Source organism: Acomys minous, assembly GCF_964271855.1.
Source record: "Acomys minous genome assembly, chromosome: 2".
Taxonomy (NCBI): Eukaryota; Metazoa; Chordata; class Mammalia; order Rodentia; family Muridae; genus Acomys; species Acomys minous.
The window spans coordinates 87,138,263-87,161,645 of NC_140484.1; the positions used below are offsets into that span (position 1 = coordinate 87,138,263).

At 47.6% G+C, this 23,383-nt stretch overlaps 2 protein-coding genes across 2 annotated transcripts in view; both read right to left on the reverse strand.

Annotated features, from left to right (window-relative positions):
• TPH1 (tryptophan hydroxylase 1) overlaps positions 1–3,923 on the reverse strand; it is a 40,923-nt gene extending 37,000 nt beyond the window's left edge. Inside the window, exon 1 of the mRNA XM_084767554.1 lies at positions 3,818–3,923. The gene's annotated coding sequence lies outside the window, so the exon portion shown is untranslated. The remainder of the gene's footprint in view (positions 1–3,817) is intronic.
• A 1,485-nt stretch (positions 3,924–5,408) lies between these two features.
• Positions 5,409–21,764, reverse strand: SAAL1 (serum amyloid A like 1). Its single transcript, XM_084772849.1, has 12 exons — positions 21,606–21,764; positions 20,342–20,455; positions 19,087–19,170; positions 15,671–15,750; positions 14,302–14,361; positions 14,061–14,176; positions 13,195–13,375; positions 10,893–10,975; positions 10,618–10,806; positions 7,939–8,135; positions 6,223–6,315; positions 5,409–5,551 (listed from the first exon to the last, which is right to left on the reverse strand). Exons 1-12 carry the CDS (start codon positions 21,738–21,740, stop codon positions 5,459–5,461), a joined length of 1,425 nt encoding a protein of 474 aa, XP_084628975.1. The 5' UTR covers positions 21,741–21,764; the 3' UTR covers positions 5,409–5,458.
• Positions 21,765–23,383: the final 1,619 nt, after the last annotated feature.

The following is a 23,383-nucleotide window of genomic DNA, read 5'->3' on the forward strand; positions in this document are numbered from 1 at the left end:
CATAAACATACACTGCAGCGTGAGCCATGGAACAGGAAGCTGGCATTTAAAGGTTCCTTCGAGATTGTAGGAGCCAGACAGGTGAAGGACGCCATGAGGACAAGGCCCACAGAACCAACTCAGCAGGGCTCATAGAGGTGTGGAGCTGAGAGAGAGAAAAGGTGGGGAGTGACCGGAAGGAGTGGGAACTGAGAAGAAGTCGAGGTCAGGACATAATGTATAAGAGAAGAATACATAAATAGATAAACAAACAAACAAAAAAATATTCCTTCAAAGTATCTCACAAGGAAAGGTATTTAGGGGCCACAGAGGAATATGTGAAGACCACAGCCAAGAAGCTCTTGCTTTTCTGCTACAAATATGATTCACAATGAAATATGGAACATAAGATACTTTCTCTGATGGAAAATAAACATGGTGGGAAAATATTCAGGTTTTTGAGATTTTTCAGACCTCATTTTAATGAACATCAAATACCATTTTGCTGAGGCCTCCTTAGTCACTGGAAGCTACAAACCTCTTGCTTAAGTCCACTGTTCCTGACAATTCTTATTTCTTTTATTAAAACCGTTAGCCCTTAGCCAGGCCTAGACCTTCCTGAGACCCATGCGTTCTTACATCAGAGTTCCAGGCCCAAGCGGAAATGGGACGTCCACCTGGATGTCCAACACGGAACCTCTGTTGACTCCCCTACCTGCCCTTCGGGAGTCACTGCCCTTCCAAGTGCACGAAGCCAGCTTCCCTTCAGTTGGCCGATCTGCAAATCTGCAATGGATCCTCCAGTCGGCCGTGCCTCAGGTCAGTGACCAAATCCTGTGGATTCTTGACTGCCACAGCTGCTCCCACCAGTCCCCCTGTCTGTCACTAGACCTCCCAGGCTTCTCACTGCCTTCAGGCAAACACACTGACCGAAGTAATGCATCACCGAGGACAGGGGAGCCCTCTGCCTCAGTCCTGAGGCCTGTGGTGGCTCTTCCGAACCCGATCACAGTCAGGTGGCATCTTATCCACACCGCCTTCTCATTTCCTGGCAGGTTCTTGTGACTGATATTTCTGACATCTATCAGAATGGAATGGCATGTAGGCCATTATGCTAAGCAAGACACAGAGAAGCAAATACCACAAGTTCTCAAAAAGCACATAGAAGAAAAAAATGATTCCTAATAAAGAGAATAAAGGTGCCCAGAGGTGGTAGAAGTTGGGTGCAAGGAACAGAGAAGGTTCATGGATGGGTGCTATTGGGTAGAAGAAATAATGTCTAATATTCTGTGGCACAGCAGGTTATCAACATAGCTGCATATTTCAAAGTAGCCAATCAGAAGTATTTTTTTTCCTTAACGATCTCAAGACAAAGCAATGATAAACATTTTTGACAGACAAAACAATAACTCTGATTGCTGTGTGGTTTATGTGCATGTACTACAACCACGCTGTGACTCATAGATACAAACAACTATGTGTTGGTTATAATTGTTTAAAAGAGGGTCTTGCTTTATAACCCAGGCTGGACTTGAATTCATGATTCTCCTGCCTTGGCCTCCAAAGGGATGGGACTATAGCTCTGTGACACTGTGCCTGGCTAAAAGAAAAAAGAATGGGAATGCAATGGCTGCCTGGAATAGATCTCATTCCAAGCAAAATATACGCATGGGGCCCATGGTACTCAGGCACTTGAATCAGGAGCTACTTTGATGCCCTAATGGGGATGTGAAGTCGCTGAACACCAAGGCAACATCTCCCTCCGGCTGTTTGAGAAAGCTTTGCATTAATACTGAGAGGCCACTCCAAAACTGAGTGGCTGGAAACATGCATTACTCATTTGCATGTGGGTCAGGGTGGACTATAGACACCGGGCCACAGACCAAGTATACATTTGCTCCATTTATTCCTCAGCCTGCAGGGACCAATAGTTACCTAGGGCGTGTTCTCCTCACTGAGGCATCTGATTCGAACATTCTCTTGGCTAGTGACTCGGCCCAGCTCAAAGTCAAGGGACAGGAAAGCACCCATGCTCCGTTCACCAAGGAGCCATAGCAAGGACACAGACAGAGGTGAACGGAGTGGAATGACCTGCCACCGGCTTCCTGACAGGACCCTCTGTGCAAGTCTGCAGCACCATCCTGCATCTTTACACACGGCTCTAAAAGTACAAGCCCCACAGGGACACTGCTCTGTCCACTGTGGTATCCTCAGAATGCTGCCTGTATTTTGTTCATCTGTCTTCCTAGTGGCTGCCCAGACCATACCCCCAGCGTTACAAATTTCATGGTGTTGAGTCTAGTACTCCTGAGGCAACCTTATTTGCCCAGCTTTGCTCAGACATCACTCCCTTTCTCAGTCATGCTGACAAGGGAGAACACAGGCAACAGAGAAGGGCACCCTGATAGGCAAATACCTTTAAAAAACCCTTCAAGATCTGATCCATGCCTGCCTATAGGCTGTCAGTACTGTACCGTGACGAGGAAGACAAGCTTTCGGGCCAGGCAAGCCTAGAGTAAATCTCAAGGCAACTACTTACTAACTATCTCAGACCAACAAGAAAAATATAGAAGGCCAGTTCAGAAACATGTCTCCCTATTTTCCTTCTGTTGAAATGTCTGCTGGTTTAGCCCCATGTCAGTGTGAAACAGCCCTTTGAAGAACGAGGCAAACAAAAAGCTCGTAAGAATACTGGTTAAAGCAGGCAGCTTGCCCTTAGCCAGCGTTCACTCTCCTCAGTTCAGTTACTTCTATGCACAGCTCTACCCTGGAGAGCAGAGAACAGTGTTCACTTAAGATTTGCAGAGCCCCAGATACAGGGCATTTCTCAATGTCTACTGCAGGCAGTTTCTGCATGTCCCTACTTCATCAGAGCATACACGCTGAGCAGAGGCGTGTAAATGTTTCCCTACATATATGCCCGCGTTGTCAAGGTCAGTAACCCAGAGTCAAAGCATTAGGAAATATTAAACATGGAAGGAAAACCCCTTTTAAATCTAAGAAAAGCACAAAAATCAGGACCCCCGACAGAGTGGAGTTCTATTTCAGCTGCTGGGTACAAGAGAACTTTTACAAAAGACTGTATCTTCTGAGATGATCACACTCCTCAAAAATTGAACTGAAATCCAGGTATGAGAATTTATACACACACACACACACACACACACACACGGGATAGGTCACGTGCACGTGAACCCCCAGTTTCCTATTTAGGCTCACAGAGTGCCATCCCAAAAGATGACCTGCAGGGATTCATGTGCTACATGTGTGTGCTATTTCACCGAGTCACACAGCACTCGGGCTTTGGCACTGGCGATGTTTTCTTTCACATTATTCTAATTTACAGATTAAGTATGTTGGCAAGCATATCAAACCAACGTGAAGTTTGTACTGCCTCAAAATATCACAACAGTAGAAAGGAACAGTAAGCAGGGAGAGGCCAGCCAGGGTCCAGAAGCAGGAAACAGCATGTCAGCCCGTCTTCTATCAATCCTTTTTCCTCTCCCTCTATAACTCGTCCTGTGAGGGGCACTCTCACCTTAGGAAGTCCTTGCGTTCTGAATGTAAAAGCGACACATAACCTGCCTACACAACAGTAAACAAAAGCAGCAGGTCTAGGTGTTGTTCCTGTGGGGAAACAGCGCCCAGTGTCAGCATTAGGGATAGTGACTTCAAGGCGCTGTCGTGACCTCAGGTTAGTTACCGGAGACAGAAGGGCTTGGAATTCAAGGCCAGCCTGGACTACTTGAGAGCTGGCCGCTAACTAACAAACCCGTATCAACTTACAGTCTAGCTGTACGGTCAGGAAGATGTGTAGTAAACCTGCCAGTCAGCTGACCTGTGAGGATGCACGTGTGCTCTCCTGCCCTCTTCTGCAGGGACACTGTCAGCAACACACACATCTCTAGACCGGAAACTGAGTTCGTGTAACCCCGGCACAACGCCTGCTTGTTTCTGTCAAAAATCCTTCGCAGAGAAGAAAATATAAAAGAAGGCCAGTCCCTTTAAGTTCACAAAGGTTCTGAGGAAAAAAGGGATGGGTTTATAAAGATGGCCTCCTTGTGCATAACTGAGACTCTCTTTAAAATGAGTAAGAACTCCAGGTGGTTATGAGAAGCAGTGCGGACCGAAAGCAGGCGCCTGGCTGACGGCAGGAGGGCGCGCTGGAGGCGCCAGGGAGTCAGAGCGCAGAGGCTGTGGCATTCCCTCCCTCCTTAAAATCAAAATCTGCTCAAGTGCAACTGCCGGAGCCGTGCCAACGCACTGACACCAGACGCCAGCGTTTCTGCCTCCATCTGTGAACCAGAGTGCTCGCAAGTGGAACAAAGGCAACGTATCACACGCTTCCAAGTTGTCACTAGCAATCTGGAGGAGTCTGCGCAACTGATGCTCACGGAGTGGCTGCAGGGTACTAGCAGGGTGGCTCTCCAAGCCAGACACACCTTCCCTCTTACAGAGCGTGGGCAAGATCCAGACTTGAAATACAACACGGAACAGGAGGTCAGGGAGGGCTGCCAGAACTTTCTAGAGCACCTCTTTGCCTCTTCCTTTTCATCCCTGAATGTGGTTAGAAGACACAGCACAGCCCTCACTGTTACAAACAAGTATGTGCAAAGGTCTGCATGGTGGGGACTGGGACAGGGAAGGGGACAGATACCTCTCAGTCTGCACTGACGTCCCTACTTATTGCAAAGAAATGAAAGGACACGGAAGAAGCCACCACACCAGGGGTTTCTGTTGCTGCAGCTAAATATATTTGTAATGGACATAAAGTTCTCATATAAAAACCAAATTAACAGTTATGAAGACAATTCTTACCAACTCAAAATACTGGAAAAAGAGCCTCTCCTTTGACAAGTGTGGTGGTTTGTATAGGATTGGCCCCCATAGACTCAGGTATTTGAATGCTTGGACCTTAGGGAATGGCGCTATTAGGAGGTGTGACCTTACTGAAGAAGGTGTGGCCTGGTTGGAGGCAGTGTGTGGCGCTCTGGGCGTGGGCTTTGAGGTCTCATCTGCCCAAACTATGACCAGTGTGGCTTACAGCTCTATTTCCTGCTGCCCGGGGATCAAGATGTAGAACTCCAGCTCCTTCTCCAGCCATGGCTGCCTGCTTGCCGCCATGCCTCCTGCTGTAACGCTACTGCACTAAACCTCTGAACTGTAAGCCAGCCCCAATTCAGTGTTCTCCTTTGTAAGAGTTGGTGTCTCTTCATAGCAACAGAAACCCTAAGACAGCAAGCTTGGGGTTCCTCTTCCTCCACTAAACTTCAGTAACATACACTGAGTGCAAAGAGAAGAGAGGTGACCGTGGTGACACTCTGGTGTCCAGTACAAAGAAAGTGGGGTAAGCCGGCAGGAGACACGCATGGCGTAGCACTAAAAAAATCATAGTCTGAATTTATCTTCCAAAGGCCAACTTCAAAACATAGAAAACACAAAGTTTATTCCTTGGACAGCAGAAACTCCAACTTGGGTCTTAAGTCCGTGCCTTCACACTTGGGAAGCTGTCTTCCAGGGCCTCAGCAAGAGCGTTATCGACCTCGCGTAGGACTTTGAGGAAGTCTCCCACCTGTGAGGCACACAAAGAACCAATGAGTGCGCGGAGGAAAGGGGGTTTTAAAGACACTGGCGGGTCATTCCACAGCTCACTTTCCTAAACACTCATTTTGTTCATAAAAACTAGTCTTGGGAGCCAGGCATGGTGATGTGTGCATGCCTTTAATCCGGGTCTACTTTGTGAACTACAGTCCAGTCAGGGCAACACAGTGAGACCCTCCCCATCTCACAAGAAAGAGAGAAACGTCAGCTCATCAGTTAAAAGCACGGGCTGCTCTTTCAGAGGACCAGGGTTTAATTCCCAGCACCCACATGGCAGCTCACAACCATCTGGAATCCCAGTCACAGGGGATCCAACACCATCTTCTGTCTTCGCAGGCAACTGTGCTCACATGGTGTGCTGATACATATTCAGAGAAATACTCATAAACACTAAATAAATAAATAATAAAATCAAGAAAATTTTAATTAATAAAATTTTAGGCTTTCACTTACTATACAGGCTATCTACTACATAAAGGGACACTATAAACGATGTCGAATTCTTCCTCTTGAGATTAGAATTACACATAGGCCGGCAACTATGAATCAACCACCAGCCATGTTTTCCACAAGGCATTGAGCCCTATAGTAAACTGTCATTTCTGACAATGACTCAGCCCCCGGTACATTCACTGCACTTACCACAGGGCTGTAGAGCGGCAGGAGGCTCTGAAACGCACAGGTACATTTCTGTTTGCTTAACTGGCCCTGCTTCAGTCCCTGAGCCACGGTTTCCTACAACAAGCAAAAGAAAATTTATTACCAGAAAAGGAAAATGTCTTACAATGCATCTGGCAAACAGATAAACATCAGTATACATGTTCTTGGGTTTTTAAGCAATCCACCTTCCCGTTATCTTCCTGGAACTTAAAAGCAATGACAAACAATTTAAAAAATGCCTGAAAGCAATATAAAAAAGATGCTGCGGTTGAGTAAAAATGGTGCACGCCTTTAATACCAGAGCTCAGGAGGCAGAGGCAGGTGGATCGCTGTGAGTTCGAGGCCAGCCTGGTCTACAGAGTGAGTCCAGGACAACCAAGGCTACACAGAGAAACCCTGTCTCAATAAATAAATAAATAAATAAATAAAATAAAGACTGGTTCTCACAGGCTCAAATGCTTGACTGCTTAGTCACCAGGAAGTGGCACTATTTGAAAGGATTAGGATTAGGAGATGTGGCCTTGCTGGAGGCGGTCAGGTTTCAGAGGCCCACACCAGCCCATCAGCTCCCTCTCTCTGCCTGCCGATCAGGAAGTAGCACTGTCCGCCTTCTCTCTAGCTCCACCCCTGCCTGCCGCCACACTCTGCCTAGAAGATAAGGGCTAAGCCTCTGAAACCCTAAGCAAGCCCCAAGAGAAATGCTTCCTTTCATAAGAGTTGCTGTGGTCGTGGTTTCTCCTCACAGCAATACAAAAGTGAGTAAGACAGAAGCATTACCCAAGAAATTCATATAAACAGTCAAAATGAATATGTCAGGCTAGGGATGCAGCAGCTCAGTGGCAAGGCACTTGCCCTGGGTTTGACCCCAAGTACCACAAAATTACAACATTTTTAAAATGAGATCTTTATAAAGAGGAAACACAAAGAACATACAAATATGTGGAAAGACAACCCAGCTCACTAATAACAAGAAACATAAGTCAAAATAGAGCACAGGTTTTCCCTTGTTAAATTCAATATGCAACTACAATACCCACTCATAAGTAAAACACAACCAATGTTCTCACACATCAGAAATTACCAATATAAATTTTAGTAATATTGTCTGTTGAAATGCCCATTGTCACACATATAAATAATCCACATCAGCTATTTTTTTTATTATTTTCATTTTCATTTTTTGAGACAGGGTTTCTCTGTGTAGCCTTGGCTGTCCTGGGCTCACTTTGTAGACCAGGCTGGCCTCGAACTCACATTGATCTGCCTGCCTCTGCCTCCTGAGTGCTAGGACTAAAGGCGTGCACGCCCGGCAGTCATGCTACTTTCATATATAAAAAGATACCATATAGTGGAAGGGAAGAATCAACTCTTACAAGCTGTCCTCTGACTTCCACACATGTGCAACCAGCCCAGCTCAGAGGGAGAGTGCATGCCCGTCATGTACAGGAGAGGAGAAGGCAAGAGAAAAGAATTTTTTTCTTAATATCATAAAAAAATAATAGTGGAGCTGAGGATGCAACCACTGCAACAAGTGGTAGTGTTCTCCGGTCCACTATGCCTGGGTCAGCTCTCCCAGCGTGCTGGGCTCTCGGCTCTACCCCACCTCAGTTGCCTCTTCCCTCAAAGTTTAAAGTTCAAGACAGCAAGCAAGCCACACCCTTTATTTTGCTGAAGAAACCACCCACACTTCTTTCCTACCTTTGTTAACACCTGAAAAATATTAGCAAGGAATTCACACGAAACGTCCTTTAAGATCTTCAGATGGAAGTCATCTTGGGGGCAACCACCGTTTGTAGGCTCCTCTGTGTCAGAGTCTGTACAGTTTTCTGATTTCTTCTGACAATGTTCCATATTTTGTAACACCCGAATTAGGCTGTCAATCAGAGGAAGATCCCCTGCACAGGATCAAGGAAATGAGACCATCAGGTAAGTATTCATCCATCCGTCCTTCCATCCTTCCATCCATCCATCCTCCCACACTGAAGTAGTGCTGCGTATGTTTAGGGACCACAGCTAGAGCACTTTCTGCTTCAGGCTCCTGCTCTGACTTCCACTGACGATCTTAACCTGGAGACACAAATATTTCCCCACATCCACGTTGCTTTTGCTCAGCGTGCACCACAGCAGCCTAGCTCCACAGGGCTCCTCTGCAGGGCTTGCAGCAGGCAAGGAGAGAGCTAACTGCAACAGAGAGTTCCCAAGCATGTCCATGTCCCCGCAACACAGACACCGCAGAAAGTCAGGGGCTGCACCGAGGGGCAGTAAGAAGGCCTAGTCCTGCCACATCCAAGAGAAACTCCCCACGCGTTCCCGGAAGACCACGCACACCGCATCCCAGCGGCACCCCATTGGTCAAACTGCACGACAGGGGAGAACAAGATAAACACATCTCCCCAGCTTTTCACATCAAAGCAAGTCTCTCTGAGGTTTCGATGCCCCGACGACATCTACATCTTTAGCTCAGGCCTCTCCTCAGCTTCTGACTTAAACTGCCCCTCACCACCCCCAGCAGGACACCCACAGGCAGCAGGCCTAAAGCCAGTCGTCCTGTCTCAGTAACTGGCAGCTGTTTTGGATGAAATCCCAGCGAGATCCTCACCTTTTACCCATCACTCTCCTCACCCCTAAAATGAACAGTGTGGGAGCAGCCTCCCCCATTTGCCTTATCAAAGCACCGCTCATCCTGAATGCCGCACGGCTGCCAACGCTCCTCCCTTTTTACCCAGGGCTCCCTGCACTTCCACAGCTCCCATGGACTTCTACGGGCAGCCATGTCTATCCAATCTGTGCTTCGAACCTTCCAAGGCTCCCTGTTCCTGCCCTCCACACTCTACCCCCTGGCAGCTGCACTAATTTTCATCCCTTCACCCCTAAGCCACCCAGAGCTCCACCATCCTCCTCCCACACCCAGTGCCCAGAGCTAAGTCTCCATCTACAGTGCTTTCTCCCAAGTGTCCACGGGAGGGCCTCCGCTAGCTCCCTCAGGCTGTACTCAGTGGCACCTAGTCGGAACCGCTCCATAATACAGACCTGGAGCTCAGAAACAGCGCTTACTTACAGAAAACCAAAAACAGGAAGAGAGCAAAACCCCCTGGAATGGCAGAAACAAGCACTTTACGGCCAGTAACACTAAATGGGAAACTCTGAAGACTTTGCCTGTGGAGTCAGGAGATGAGGACTTCCTGCCGGTTATTGAAAACACCAGAGACACCAAGCAACCCACTCAGATAAGAAAAAGAAGTCAGAGGCAGAACAAAATAGATACAACTTAGTATCAGATAAGGTTTAAGACTATTATGGGACCTTTACTAAAAACAGTAAGAGAAAGACCGGAGGGACGGCTCAGTGGTTAAGAGCACTGGCTGCTCTTCCACAGGACTTTGGTTCGAATCCCAGCACCACACGCTGGCTAACAACCCTTTACAACCTTCATCCAAGGGATCCAACACTTTCTTCTGGCTCCATAGACACCAGCATCTGATGGACACGTATACATGGAGGCAAAAGACCCATACACATTAAACAAATAGACAAATAAATAACTAGGTAGAAGTTAAGAACACTAAGGCAGGAATGTGGACACAGCTCCGTGACAGGGTGACTCCTTACACGCGCAAGGCCCTGAGTCGGGTCCAACCCCAAAACACAACCTACAGGCAAGTCAGTAAAGGCGCTGGAATCAAAATTAACATACAACTCAACAGCCTTCATAAAGCTCAACAGTAATCAGTGGAAAAGCATATGTGACAGAGAACAGCAATTCAAAAGACAAAATGTCTAGGAATAAACCTGAATGTAAGATCTGGAAGATGGGAAGCACCGAGCTGCTTCTGAAACAGGCCCGCCAGACACGCCACACCCCCACACCTCCACACAGTCCCAAGGAAAGCACCAGCCCTCGGGGCTCTGAGCTTTTCACCTAATTCAGCTCTAAACACGTTCGACAGTCACAAGCACGAAGACATCAGCCAGGAGAGACTGTCCTCACTAGGCGCTGAGGCATGCCACGTTATTACTCACACTGTGGCCACTGGCCGTGAGCACAGCAGTGGAATTAGGAAAATACAGGACTTTAGAAGTATTCATGACAGACGCAGGTGGCACATTAAGATGGAGCCACACTGTTTGGTACTGGGGATGGAACCAGGGTGTCACTCGTGCTAAGCAAGCAAGCGCCCCACTACTAGGCTGCACCCTAAGCCCCTCCTCAGTGCCTTTTATAAACATTATGTTTTGTATTAAGCATTTAATATTCTACATTACTAGGGGAATAAGGGCATTTCCTTTTTAAATGGAGAAAACTTGGAAAAGAAACCCAGTGAAGGGAACACACAGGCCTGGCGCCAGTTTAACTTGGTGAAGGGAAATCACACTTGCCTTCTTCTGCCTTCAGGTGCTCCTGTGCGGCCCCTGAGGCACTGAGGGCGGACAGCACTGAGAAGACGGAGGCCAGCACTGTTTTCTGCTCCTGCAGTATGATGGGCGGGTCATCGGGCTGGCAGAAGTCATGGCACACCAGGTCAAAAAGTAAGTTCCACGTGTCTTTTGCAGTATCGGGACACTGTACTTAAGAAACATTCTCTTAAAGTAGTAATTTAGAAATAGTGAGCGCTTGAGTGAGCAAGTGCAGCGTGCTCCAGGAGAGCCCTTACCAATCGCTTGGATCCCGTCGTCCACTGTGGTGAGCAGCTGTAGGATGTGCATGTAAACATCCAGCCCCTCCGGGTTTTCAGACCTAAGCGGACAGAAACAGCAAACGCGCTCTTAGCCTCAGAGCCTGGAGAACAGCCATCGGTCCTGCGCTTGGTGGACACTCATGACCTTCACCATGGTACAGAACCTGAAACAGCCATCTGAGTGCTCTGCTCGCTAGCGCTTACGCTAAGACGGAGAAAACAGAAAAGTGTGTGTGTGTGCGCGCATGTGTGTATGAATGTGAGTATGTGTGTGTGACTGTACACATGAGTGTGAATGAGTGTGTGTGTGTTTGAGAGGTGTGTGAATGAGTGTGAGTGAGTGTGTGAGGGTGCGGGTGTGTGATGGTGATCTTTACGGGAGGGATGTGAGGCCCTCTGCACTAGGCACCACAGCACTCCTGCTCCCCAGACTTCACAGATCACCGCTGACAACACTAGAAATACAAAATTCTAATTCTTTTGCTCAACAGTTTATATTCTTAGAACTCAAAATGCTGGTTCTTCAGCCAGACGATTAAGTGAAAAGAGTGAATAACTAAACAGTTCAGCTGTGTTTACGTAAACATCTGTCATTTGGGGCACTTAATGCCGGGGGCTGGGAAGACAGAGTGCATTAAGATGTCACACCTACCTTCCCAACGTCTAACAGGCTGGGAGGAAAAAACGTAATTAAAGGGGTAATTACCTTAAAACAAGATGAATTTAACACTACGTGGCCCAGGCACTAAAAGACCACAGAAATTTACTCAGGGAAGAGGTCTTGAGAGCAACGGTTCTTCCATAGGGATCTGAAGAGGCAGGTGTTCGGGAGATGGGCGAGAGACACCCTGAGCAAAGGCTTGGAGGCAAGAGAGCGGGGTTCATCAGAGGGATGGAACTCCCCACAGCTGAAGCAAGAACACAGATGGGCAGGCTTTGTGTGGGGGCTTCCATGCAAACGTTCTGTACAGCCTGCGTGCCAGCTTTGCAAACCTGAACCATTCCCTAAGGAAGGCGACTGAGAAGCCTGGCGCAGGAAGAAAGATGGGTGTGCGCCCCGCAGAGGCAGCTGTAAGGCTGAGGCTCAGAAGAAGCGAGCCAGCGGGCAGCAGCTGGGAAGGTAGGAGAGTGTGGCACTTGCCCGGCCCAGAGAGAAGGCCTGGCCGCCAGGACGGGATCCCAGGAGGAGTCAGGACAAGCTCAGAAGATGACTGGCCATGAGGAGCGGTGGGGAGGGAAGTCAGTAAATGCTCCCCCTTCTCCCACATTCTCCAAACGGGATAACAGCAGCACCATTCACTCACTGGAAATACTGAAAGAGCAGATGTGTGTGTGGTTTAAACTTGGTTTGATAAAAGACATAAAATTAGCAGCTTTTAACATATCTAATAAGTTCTGAGAATATGCTAACAACCAAGCAGATAATTCAAATATTATTTTTGTTTTGTTTTGTTTTGGAGACAGGGTTTCTCCGTGTAGTCCTGGCTGTCCTGGCCTCCCTTTGTAGACCAGGCTGGCCTCAAATTCACAGAGATCCACTTGCTTCTGCCTCCCGAGTGCTGGGATTAAAGGCGAGTGCCACCATGCCAGCTCACTTGTTAATCTTATAGTTATCAGTAATAAATTGTTTTACCAACATATGAGCTCCTGCTTCTCATGGCAAGACATGAGAGCCGCCAAGCCATCCATGTATACAGACAGACTGGCATGTCGACATGAGAGCCGCCAAGCCATCCATGTATACAGACAGACTGGCATGTAGACACAAGGAGGAAGCTGGGAGAAAACAAGTATGCTCAATGGAGCTGTTTCATGTTCAGGGTAAAATGAAACAAGAGAATCTTTTCTCTTTGATTGTTTAAAATACATAAAATGGCTGTCCGTAGCTATAGCAAGCTAACACCGTAAGGGGGCTGTAGCAGCGCCACGGTATCCGGCACGAACTCCACAGTGAAGGCGTGTAGGCATTGAAGCGGCCTTTTGTAAATACTCAGTGACTGTTATCTGAGGTGTACAGGGCTGCTCTTCTGAAGGACTCCCAGAGCCTCAGTTCATCCTGCGGTGTCTCTCTCTAGTCCCCCATAACCAAGAACACCCACAAACTCCTCTGAACGAGCCAATCTGGAGCAAATGCCCCGAGCACTTACCATTCTTACAGAGGAAAATATTCTGCCACCACGAGACACTAGCTGCACACTGAAACTGAGACTCTTTCACCTAAGGATGTTTTTGAACAAATGGATTTTTCTAGAACATTCTGTAACAAGAGTTCACCTACCGCACTTGTTTGGCAGCTTCCAGTACACAGGGTACAATCGAAAACACCGGCTGCCCTTCAGAGTCCTCCTGAGGTGGGTCTGGAAGCCGCGCGGCGCTGTTTCTTATCCACTCCAGCATGAGTTTCTCGTCTAGGTCAAAGAGCTTGTCCACAACCTCCCCCACCTTCACCAGCAGGTCAGCTGCAGCCAAGACAGGGGCCGAATGAGAATCCACGTGCAACTCCTCAAGCTGCTCCAAGGGCCAATCTGGCCTGGCCTCACTTCCTCCCAGGAGCCCTTGTCAACTTGCTTACCTTCCCTTCAATGCCTCCTCCTGGGGCTGGAGAGATGGTTCAGCCGCTAAGAGCACCAGCTGCCCCTCCAGAACATCCCCGTTTGATTCCCAGCACCCACACTGCAAGCAACTCACAACCATCTGTAACTCTAGTCCTAAGGGATCTGACACCCTCTTCTGGCCTCTGTGGGCACGGGGCATACACCAGCATGCAAGAGATACACAGATAGGTGGGTGTGGTGGCGCACGCCTTTAATCCCAGCACTCGGGAGGCAGAGGCAGGCAGATTGCTGTGAGTTTGAGGCCAGCCTGGCCTAAAAAATGAGTCCAGGACAGCCAAGGCTACACACAGAGACTCTGTCTCAAAAAACAAAAACAAAAACAAAAACAAAAAAACAAAAACAAAAGAGAGAGAGAGACAGAGAGAGAGAGAGAGACAGAGAGAGATACGTACAGGGAAACACCCAAAAAAAATTTTAAAAAGAAAGAAAGAAAACATAAAATGACACATACAATTTAAAAACTGAAAGTCTACTAGCATGGCTTCCTGACATGTGCCCTATCTGTCTCCCAGAGTACACAGAGATTTACCGTTTGTCGAACTTGACATGATGAAGCAAATGCTAGCGTAAATAGACGGGTGTTCCCGGATCCTTTCAAGCCAGACATTGGCCACTTCTGCCTGGGAAAGGCAAGTAAGCAACAACCTACATGACAAGTGTGAGCTCAGTGTCTACTTGGAAAGCAGTAAAGGCCACCAGCAGTCAAGAGCTCACTGCCCTCCGAGGTCCCCTCATGACCAGCTTTAGACCCCATGAAGGGAAAGGCTTACCTGCTGGTTTCCAGCAGGGTGGGTGGGTCTGAGTCGCACAGACACTGCAGTATCACCTGCCTGGAAAGCCACCGTGAGCGTCACTTATCTCGTTGCAAATACCAGTTTTCATTTCATTTAAACATTTTTTTTTAAATTGTAGGACAAAGTATAAATGCAGGAAACCCCATTGAGATGCAAACGAATCGTTTTAGAGCAGTGCTTCTCAATCTTCCTGATGCTGCGCCCTTTACTACAGCTCCTCACGCTGTGGTGACCTCCAACTATAAACTTTATTTTGTTGCTACTTCCTAACTGTAATTTTGCTGCTGTTATGAATCGTACAGGAAATGTCTGATATGTGGCCCCCAAAGGTGTCACAACCCACAGGTTAAGAACCTGTTTTAGAGCAAATGCTCAATTTCTAAGGAGCAAACAGAGTTGCCCATCCACAGCCCCCTTTGTCCCAACCCCACCCACCCCATCCCCCACCGGCGTTCCCTTCCAAATCGCCATCCCGTCGGGTGACCCCGACCTCCCCAGCAGTCGTCTCTTTGCTACTGTACAGTTCTGTTAACAGACTCTTCTGATTTGATATGAAAGGAGCTTACAATTTTTCCTTAAAATTGTTATCCTCAGTTATCTGTGCATCTTTTTATCTGTTTTTAAACAACACAAAAATCACTGATCATGTGTTTTTTAACTCATCATGGAGTGTCTTGTGTGTGAAGGTACTTGAATAGAGGAAAATCTCTTATGACCTCTGATATGAACTGCCTAGGACGGTCGCTTTAACGTATGCAGGACCCAGACTTCTTTAAGATCCCAAGTAACAGCCATGAGCCATCACCAAGAAAATGATATGCCCATCAAATTCATCACGTAACTGTACAGTGTTCTCAGATCCACTACTAAAAAGCCATCTGCCCAGAGCTCCCAGGCCTGTACAAGAGACCTAGCCACTAGGCTTAAGCCTTTTAATGCCAGAGGCAAAGCCTTTGTCTTCTGGTCTGTGCGCAAGTCCCACTCCCCATCTCAGTCCAAGTTCCCAGAGCAACCCTTGAGGAATCCAGTTTCCCCAACTAGTTCTGAGCCCTTGGACTCTCTATGCTCGAATTGCTCTGGATTCTGGGCAGCTGCTCCCAGCCCCGAGTCAGGTGCTACATATTTTCACGTACTCGCTGTGAAGCATGCCTTTTCCCATGGACGCACAGCCCCGTCCTGACTCATGTCCACGGCTATACAGGCACGCCCACACAAGGTGCTCCTGAGACAGCAGACCCCCACACCCCCACACCCCACACTGCCACCTTTCCAGGTACCAGGATTCCCTGGACATATGACTTAGAGCCCACCCCGGGGAACACAGCTGCTAGGTAGGAGGACTTACCCTTGATCCTCGCAGTTGCTGATGGACACACATATCTCCTGGAAACAAGCCATATTCCCCAAAATCCCCACACAGATTTCCTGTCAAATCAAATTTCACAGGTCACAATGGGCTGTGCGGTAAAAAGCCACAAAGAATAACAACTTGAACAAAACCTTTTGCGGAACCAAGTTTGAGGGGAGAAAAAGGGAGTCAGAACGGGAAAGTTTCCTGCCAGCGTCCACATTCATACACTTAGCGTACACAGATCGCGTAGTCAAGAAGGAATAAAAGACACAAAGGAAATCAGAAGGCACAAGTTCCAGATGAGGAAATGTGGCGGAACAGATGGCTAACGGAGAGAGCAGCAGAAGAGATGAGGAAAGCACTAGAGAAATACAGCGGACGAAAGGTTCAGACTGCCGCGCTCGTGAGTTTAGACTTAATACAGGATGGTGTCTGGAGCCATGAAGGTTCTCAAAGAGGAAGCAGAACACACTGAGACATGTTGTCCATGGACCATTTTGCACACGGATTACAAGATGGGGACGGTACCGTTCCCGTCCCCACTTTTCAGTGAGGAAACCGAAGCCCAGCAAAGTCAAGCAGCTCGCCCAGCCTGGGAAACAGCAGCCTGACTGCTATGTACCCAGGTGCTCAGCCCAAGCAGATACAGCTGCTGCAGGGAGGGGTGATGGCAGCCATGGCAAAGCATGGAGCTGAGGATGCCAAAGGGATGGCGAAGTCTGTGGGAAGGTGAAGAGAGAACATAAAGCCGGGCTCCTGGGTGTGAAATTGCCTCAGTCTCCCGGGCAGAGGTACTAGTCCACCTACAGGAGAAATGAAGATGAAAGGACACAGTGTGTTCACACAGTACAGTGCTTCCACACCTGCTGGGACACAACACTTAGGGAGTTTGTCAACAGCTCCCGAGACCCATCAACTCCACTGAATGGGAATCTCCAGGGGAAAGCCTCCGCAGCCAGGGTCTACCTGGGGCACCACGAGTTCTTACATCACTGTGAGAATCACTGAGTTAGAACAGAGAACATGGGATTAGAAAATGTAAGCCGGGCAGTGGCGGCGCACGCCTTTACCCCCAGCACTCGTGAGGCAGAGACAGGTGGATCACTGTGAGTTCGAGGCCAGCCTGGACTACAAAGTGAGTCCAGGACAGTCAAGGCTACACAGAGAGACCCTGTCTCGAAAAACCAAAACCAAAAACAAAAAAAAAAAAAAAAGAAAAACCAAAAAAAAAAAAAAACCAACAACAACAACAACAACAAAAACCCAGAAAATATAGCACACAGGTCGAAGCCTCCTGAACAAAGTCAGATGTGGCGGCACCAGTTACCAAAAGGGGTGCCGGGCTTTGTGGCCTTACAGGAATAGAGCTGTACCTTGAGAGTAAGAAGACAGAGCTAGGCTGGCTGTGGTGGCACAGGCGGGTAACCCCAGCGCTTTGAGGGCTGAGATGGAGATCGCAAGCTCCGCCCTGTATCGTAAGAGTGCAGGGGCTCAGTAAGGAAACGACTGTAAAACAAGAGTCAGCACTCGGACAGAGCCCAGACTGAGGTACAGAAAGGAGCAGGGAGGGAGTGGAGAGCTGATGAAAGTGAGATGGGCTAAAGAGTTTTAGTAACGTGCAGGCGGATCAAATTTTAGGGAAAGATGGAGAGTCTGGACAGAAAACACACATTCTCTTATAAACTAGTGAGGGAATGAGTGAGCTTTCTGCCAAAGAACAGTCTCCTGTCTGGGTTGCTCACGAGAATCCCCAGTGGATGTCAAAAGCTCCCTAGAAGCCCATGTGGAGATATGGGCTGACTTTTGAAGGGTCCCCTAGGACAAGGCTTTTGAAAAGAGGACGGCCCTCGTCTAAAGCACTGACATCAACTGGGAACACAGAGGACACCCTGGTCCCGACCCGGCCCAGATCAGACGCTCCTGAGGTGGACTCAGCACCAGCACTCTGGAACGTGCTCCCAGTTAAGAACCAGCGGCCTAGTGACTCCAGCATACAGCCGGGCTGAGCACCACTGCTGCAGCAGGCTGTGGCTAGGACACGGTTACAACAGTGTGGCTAACTGCTGAACTAATCATGACTTTAGAATAGTAAAGCCTAGGAGACAATTCTACAAATTTGTCAACACTTTATGTTACTATAAGGATCCAATATGAGTAGAAAATTCTACTAAATAAAAATCTTAATTCAAGGGGCTGGAGAGATGGCTGAGTGGTTAAGAGCAATGTCTGCTATTCCAGAGGTCCAGAGTTCAATTCCCAGCACCCACATGGTGGCTCATACCATCTATAATGAGATATGGTGCCCTCTTCTGGTTTGCAGACATACATGCACACAAAGCACCGATATACATAAATATATAAATCTTTTGTTGTTGTTGTTTAATCTTAATTTAATTTGTAAATACACCTTGTGGAATTTTCCACTTATCTCAAAGGAAAAGAAGCAACAACAGGGGCTGGAGAGATGGCTCAGAGGTTAAGAGCACTGGCTGTTCTTCCAAAGGTCCTCAGTTCAATTCCCAGCAACCACATGGTGGCTCACAACCCGCTGTAATGAGATCCGGTGCCCCCTTCTGGTGGGCAGGCACACATGCAGACAGAACACTGTAGAAATAAATCTGGAGTAAAAAAAAAAGCAACAATAGGGCTTTACTGGAGTTGGAGTTGGGCTTTGGTTCAAACTCCAGCTCCATCTCTAACAAGATGTGTGACTTTGAACATAATATTTCAGTCTGAGACTCTCTGTCCTTTCATCTATTAAGTGTGTCTCATAAGAGGAGTAAAGGCAAACAGTAAAGGGTGGATGTTCATAAACTCCAACCAGGCAGCATCTATTGAGAATCTTACATCATGTGCACGGCCCCAAAACGTGAATGACAGTAAAGCTCGGGACGCGGCACTGCTCATGTAGTTCCATCTGCTGCTCTTGGGAGCTCACTCTCAGCAATCACAAGATCTTATTTGGGAAGGCAGAAAAGTGCCACACTGGGCAGCAGACACAGACTGAGAAGGGACGGGGACATCAGCAACGGTGCCATGCTTGTGAGACCAGATGCAGGCAGCCCTTGGCCAGGAAAAGAGACAGATGGTAGACTTTACACTGGAGACCGTGGAAGATGGCTTTAGGCAACAGAGGGCTTTGTGAATAAAAAGAGCAGTGAACTACAACACAAACAGTGGGCCTCAGCATTGGCTCTAGATTCTGTCACGTAGCAGCAGCCTAGCACGGTTATGTCTAGCTGGCTTCCACAGCTGCTAAATCAAAGTACCGATCTCCCTAATCTAGGCCAAGTCTCAAATTCTACATATCCAGTCATTTCAAGGAATTGCGTCCAATAAGCCATTGTGCGCTGCTTTATTGGGCTATAGCCAGTAAGCAAAGCAAGGGGAAAAGAACTCTGTATACTTACTCTTAACCGGGGACACCTGGATTTGGCCAGCACTCCCATGAATATGTCAGGAGCCTTAAATTCTTGGAGAAACAAAGCCACATCCTATAAACGAAATTGATTACCAACTAAGTGCTGAACATTGCTCTTCAAGCTCCAGAGCGCAGACAACCCTAAAAGTTCAACTCCATGTTTCCTTCCTCTCATCCACAAGGGAAAACTCAAAGGTCAGGAACTGTGTAAAGAAGACGGAAGTAACATATTTTGTGGTACCCAGTCCATCCACCCGGGATTAACTTATTCAGCTCACATTTGCTGACCATCAGATGTTAGAAGCTGGGGGGTGGGGGTGGGGAGAAAGGGGCACAGGGAAAGAGTCAGCTCCTCCCTCTTACCCTGGGAGAGCTGAAAGTTGAGATAAGTGTTTCTGGCTTACAGCCAATATCGGGACTTGGGTTTCCCAAATCCTTAATAGAAAAAAGGACAAATAAAAGAAGGAGAAATAATAATTTTTGGTTTTTCTGAAACAGGGTTTCTCTATGTAGCCCTGGCTGTCCTAGAACTCACTCTGTAGATCAGGCTGGCTTCAAACTCAGAGATCCGCCTGCCTCTGCCTCCCAGTGCTGGGATTAAAGGTATGTACTGGCACTGCCAACACAACCCAGCAGAAAGAACAAAAACAAACAAACAAAAAAATATTCTGATCGAAATGTAACTACAACAGCCTGCTACTTTCTCCCTAGAGATTTTGTTCCACCCACATCACCTAAAGGGGCACAGCATACAGGTGAACCTAGAGTGGACATGTGACCTTCACCCCACCCCCCATCAAAGAAATGAATCTCACCTAGTAATGTAAGGGGCAAAAACTAAATCTGTTGTTAGCTGTCCCCATAGCTACTGTAAAACATACACCACATAATGCTCATTGGAAAACACACACACACACACACACACACACACACTATATAATGAAGTTTCAGTCAACAATGACTGTCTGTCTGTCTGTCTGTCTGTCTCTGTATATGTGTATGTCACTGGTCCCATGAAATTATACTGCCTAGTGATGTCATAAGCTGTCTCAGTTCACTTATGTTAGACACACTACAGGTTTAAGGCACAATTTTAACACTAATAGCTCCTGGGACGTCACACGCTGAAGCACAGACTGGAGTGACTCCAGTCACTGAAGAAGGCCTCTCCTCCACCAGGGAAGGAGTGAACCTTTTAAGAAGCCTCCTCTTCAGTCTTCAGAATTTCACGTCTATCCTCATACCTCATCCATGGACATATCCCAGACTCTGCAAATTTCATTCTCCATTTCTTCAGCAAGCTCCACCTGCTGTTCCTCATCATCTGAGCCAGACGTGGCACGTTCAGGTGTGACAATCTTCAGAAACATAAAGAGAAAAAGCTCACTTAAAATACTGAGTATCCCTGAAGTATCTCCTCAGGTAAAACAGTCGCTAAAACCAGTGCCTCAGATAGATCTCCACGCTCAGTACTCTTGGAGTAAACACTGTCTGTGGGCACTGGGGCAGAAGAAATGAGAACAACAGCAATATAACCTTTGGGTCTCAAACAGTTCAGGATTAACATAGGAAAGACTGTTGTGGAGTCACAACAGTGACCGGCTGACTTAGCCAAACTGGTGAAAAGAGCTATAGTAAGAAAAATTAAGGATGAATAATCTATTCCTGAAAGAAGACAGAGGCATCTCTTAAAAAAGAAGAAAGCTAAGGCCTATGGGAAGGGTAGCATTCTGTCCCGGGAAAATGAGATGAGCATTAGGAGGTGAGTGCAAGAGCTCAGCAAGTATAGGACAGGTTTGGGGATGGCTAACAGTCTACTGGTGATGGAACACGGTGCAACCAGCCGTGGATCCCCAGCTAGGATGTAGAAAGTTCCCTCCTATGAACAACAAGAATAACCTTAAAAAAAAAAAAAAAGCCAGGTGTGGTGGCACATGCCTGAGATCCCAGCACTGTGAGTTCGAGGCCAGCCTGGTCTACAAAGTGAGTCCAGGACAGCGAGGGTTATCACAGAGAAACCTTGTCTTGAAAAATCAATTAAATAAATGAATACAAATAATATTGTTTTGGACACTGTAAAAAAAATGACTTAGAGAAAACAGAAATTGGCAGCATAGACAGCAATAGGCAGAAATTTCACATCTATTGACAGCCTCGTTATAATCTTAATCTACACAAAACCTAGTCTGCGATAATACTGGTTATCTTGTTTTATGGAAACTGAAAGAAATCGAGGCTCTGGGTTAACGAGTCACGCTTTCCAGCAAGGGATGAGCTCGCGTCACGGAGAACAGGGCTGTCTGACTCCAAACTATGCATTCCACTAAAACAAGAGCCGAGGAAACAGGAATGGTAGGGTCTCGACTTGAGAAGTGACAATGAGGTTGGGGAGTGAAATCCAGGTAAGTGCGTGGTGGTGTTCCGGGAAGTTAAGAAGTCGGCACCCGCGAACCTCCAGCATCCCATCCACTCCCTTGGTTCGGAGGGCAACTGCGCGAGTCTCCGCACCTGGATGAGCCCGCTGAGGACGCCAAAGAGCCAGTGTTTGCTGTAGACAGTACTCCCGATGCAGTCACCCCCGGCCAGGTCCTCCTCTTCCTCCTGATCACAGGTAGGCGGTGGAGGTGATGGGTTACGGTCCATGCTGGCGCGCGCGAACTGGACCGGAAGCCGCGGAGGAGCCGAGAGGATCAGCCAGAGAGCCCGACGCGCCGGGCGCGGCTCCCCGACAGCGCCCTCTGCCGACAGGATCCCGAGTGGCCCGGGAACCTGCAGTCGCGGCTGGGTTCTCCCTCAACCTGTCCACCCAGGACTAGGTGTGAGCACAGAACACACATCAGTATTTCTGAAAAAAAAGATGAGGAAGAGAAAGAAGAGAGGAAAAAAAAAAAGATTCTTAGCCAGGGAGGAGAAGGAAGAGGAAGACGGTGGCGCTCGGATGTGGGACTTTAATATGAGCTGAGTCTGGATGAAGAATTGAATATATATAAAATAAAACTTTTAAAGGTTCTAGATCTGGAAGAAGCTTTAAAGGACCTTTTATGACCTCAGACATAGAGATTGTTCTGTTTTTGGTTTTTCAAGACAGGGTTTCTCTGTGTAGCCTTGACTGTCCTGAACTCGCTTTGTAGACCAGGCTGGCCTCGAACTCACAGCAATCCACCTGCCTCTGCCTCCCAAGGGCCGGGATTAAAGACGTGCGCCACCACCACCTGGTGAGATGGTTTTTTAAAAATACACAAAAGCCTAATGTGAGGAACTGCCCCATTTCTCAAACTAGAGAGATGGCTCAGCCACTAAGATCATTCGCTGGTCTTACAGAGGATCAGCTTTCAGTTTCCAACACACTCACACACGCACACACATGCACACACACACATGCACACACACACTCATTCACACACACACACATGCACACACTCACACACACACTCACTTACACACACACATGCACACACACACATGCACATACACGCACACACACACTCACTCACTCACACACACACACACACGCACACACACACTCACTCACTCACACACACACACACATGCACACACACACACACACGCACACACACACTCACACACACACATGCACACATGCTGGATTTAACAACTGAATGCTAAGGTATGTTAGCCATTCATTAGTACTGGTTTATGCCTTACATCATCTTAAACTTGTGGGGTTTTATTCTTTATTGAATTTGACTCTTTGTCAGGGTCAAGCTGTGTAGGCCAGGCTAGCCTGTCACCATCCTCGTGGCTCCAGCTCCAGCAGGCAGGATTACCAGCAGGTGCCACTATGCCCAGCATCTCCAAGTGAGGTTTTGTTGGTTGGTTTGGCTGTTTTATTTTTGTTTTGTTTTGTTTTTTCTTTCTTTCTTTCTTTTCATTTTTGGTTTTTCAAGACAGGGTTTCTCTGTGTAGCCTTGACTATCCTGGTCCTTCTCTCACAGAATTGCTCTTTATAACCAGAAGGTAGCTTAATTTTTTTCCCCAGTACCCCTTTCTGTTGGCCTGGAATGAAAACGCACATAAATTCATGCCTCTCTGGTCACTCACAGGTGATCAACAGTCTTGTGTGGTGGTGACCACAACCTTGAAGACTTAGCTCAGTTAACCATGAGGACTGCCAACCATGGGTCCCCATAATGATTGGGGCATGCTGATCCTTTACAGGGCATTCCCCTTCCTAATTCAGCGCATTTTGAATGGGCTTTGTAGGTTAAGGATGACGACTTTGTTTTCTTTTCCTTGTTCTTCCTCACACAGATTGCCAGTCTTTC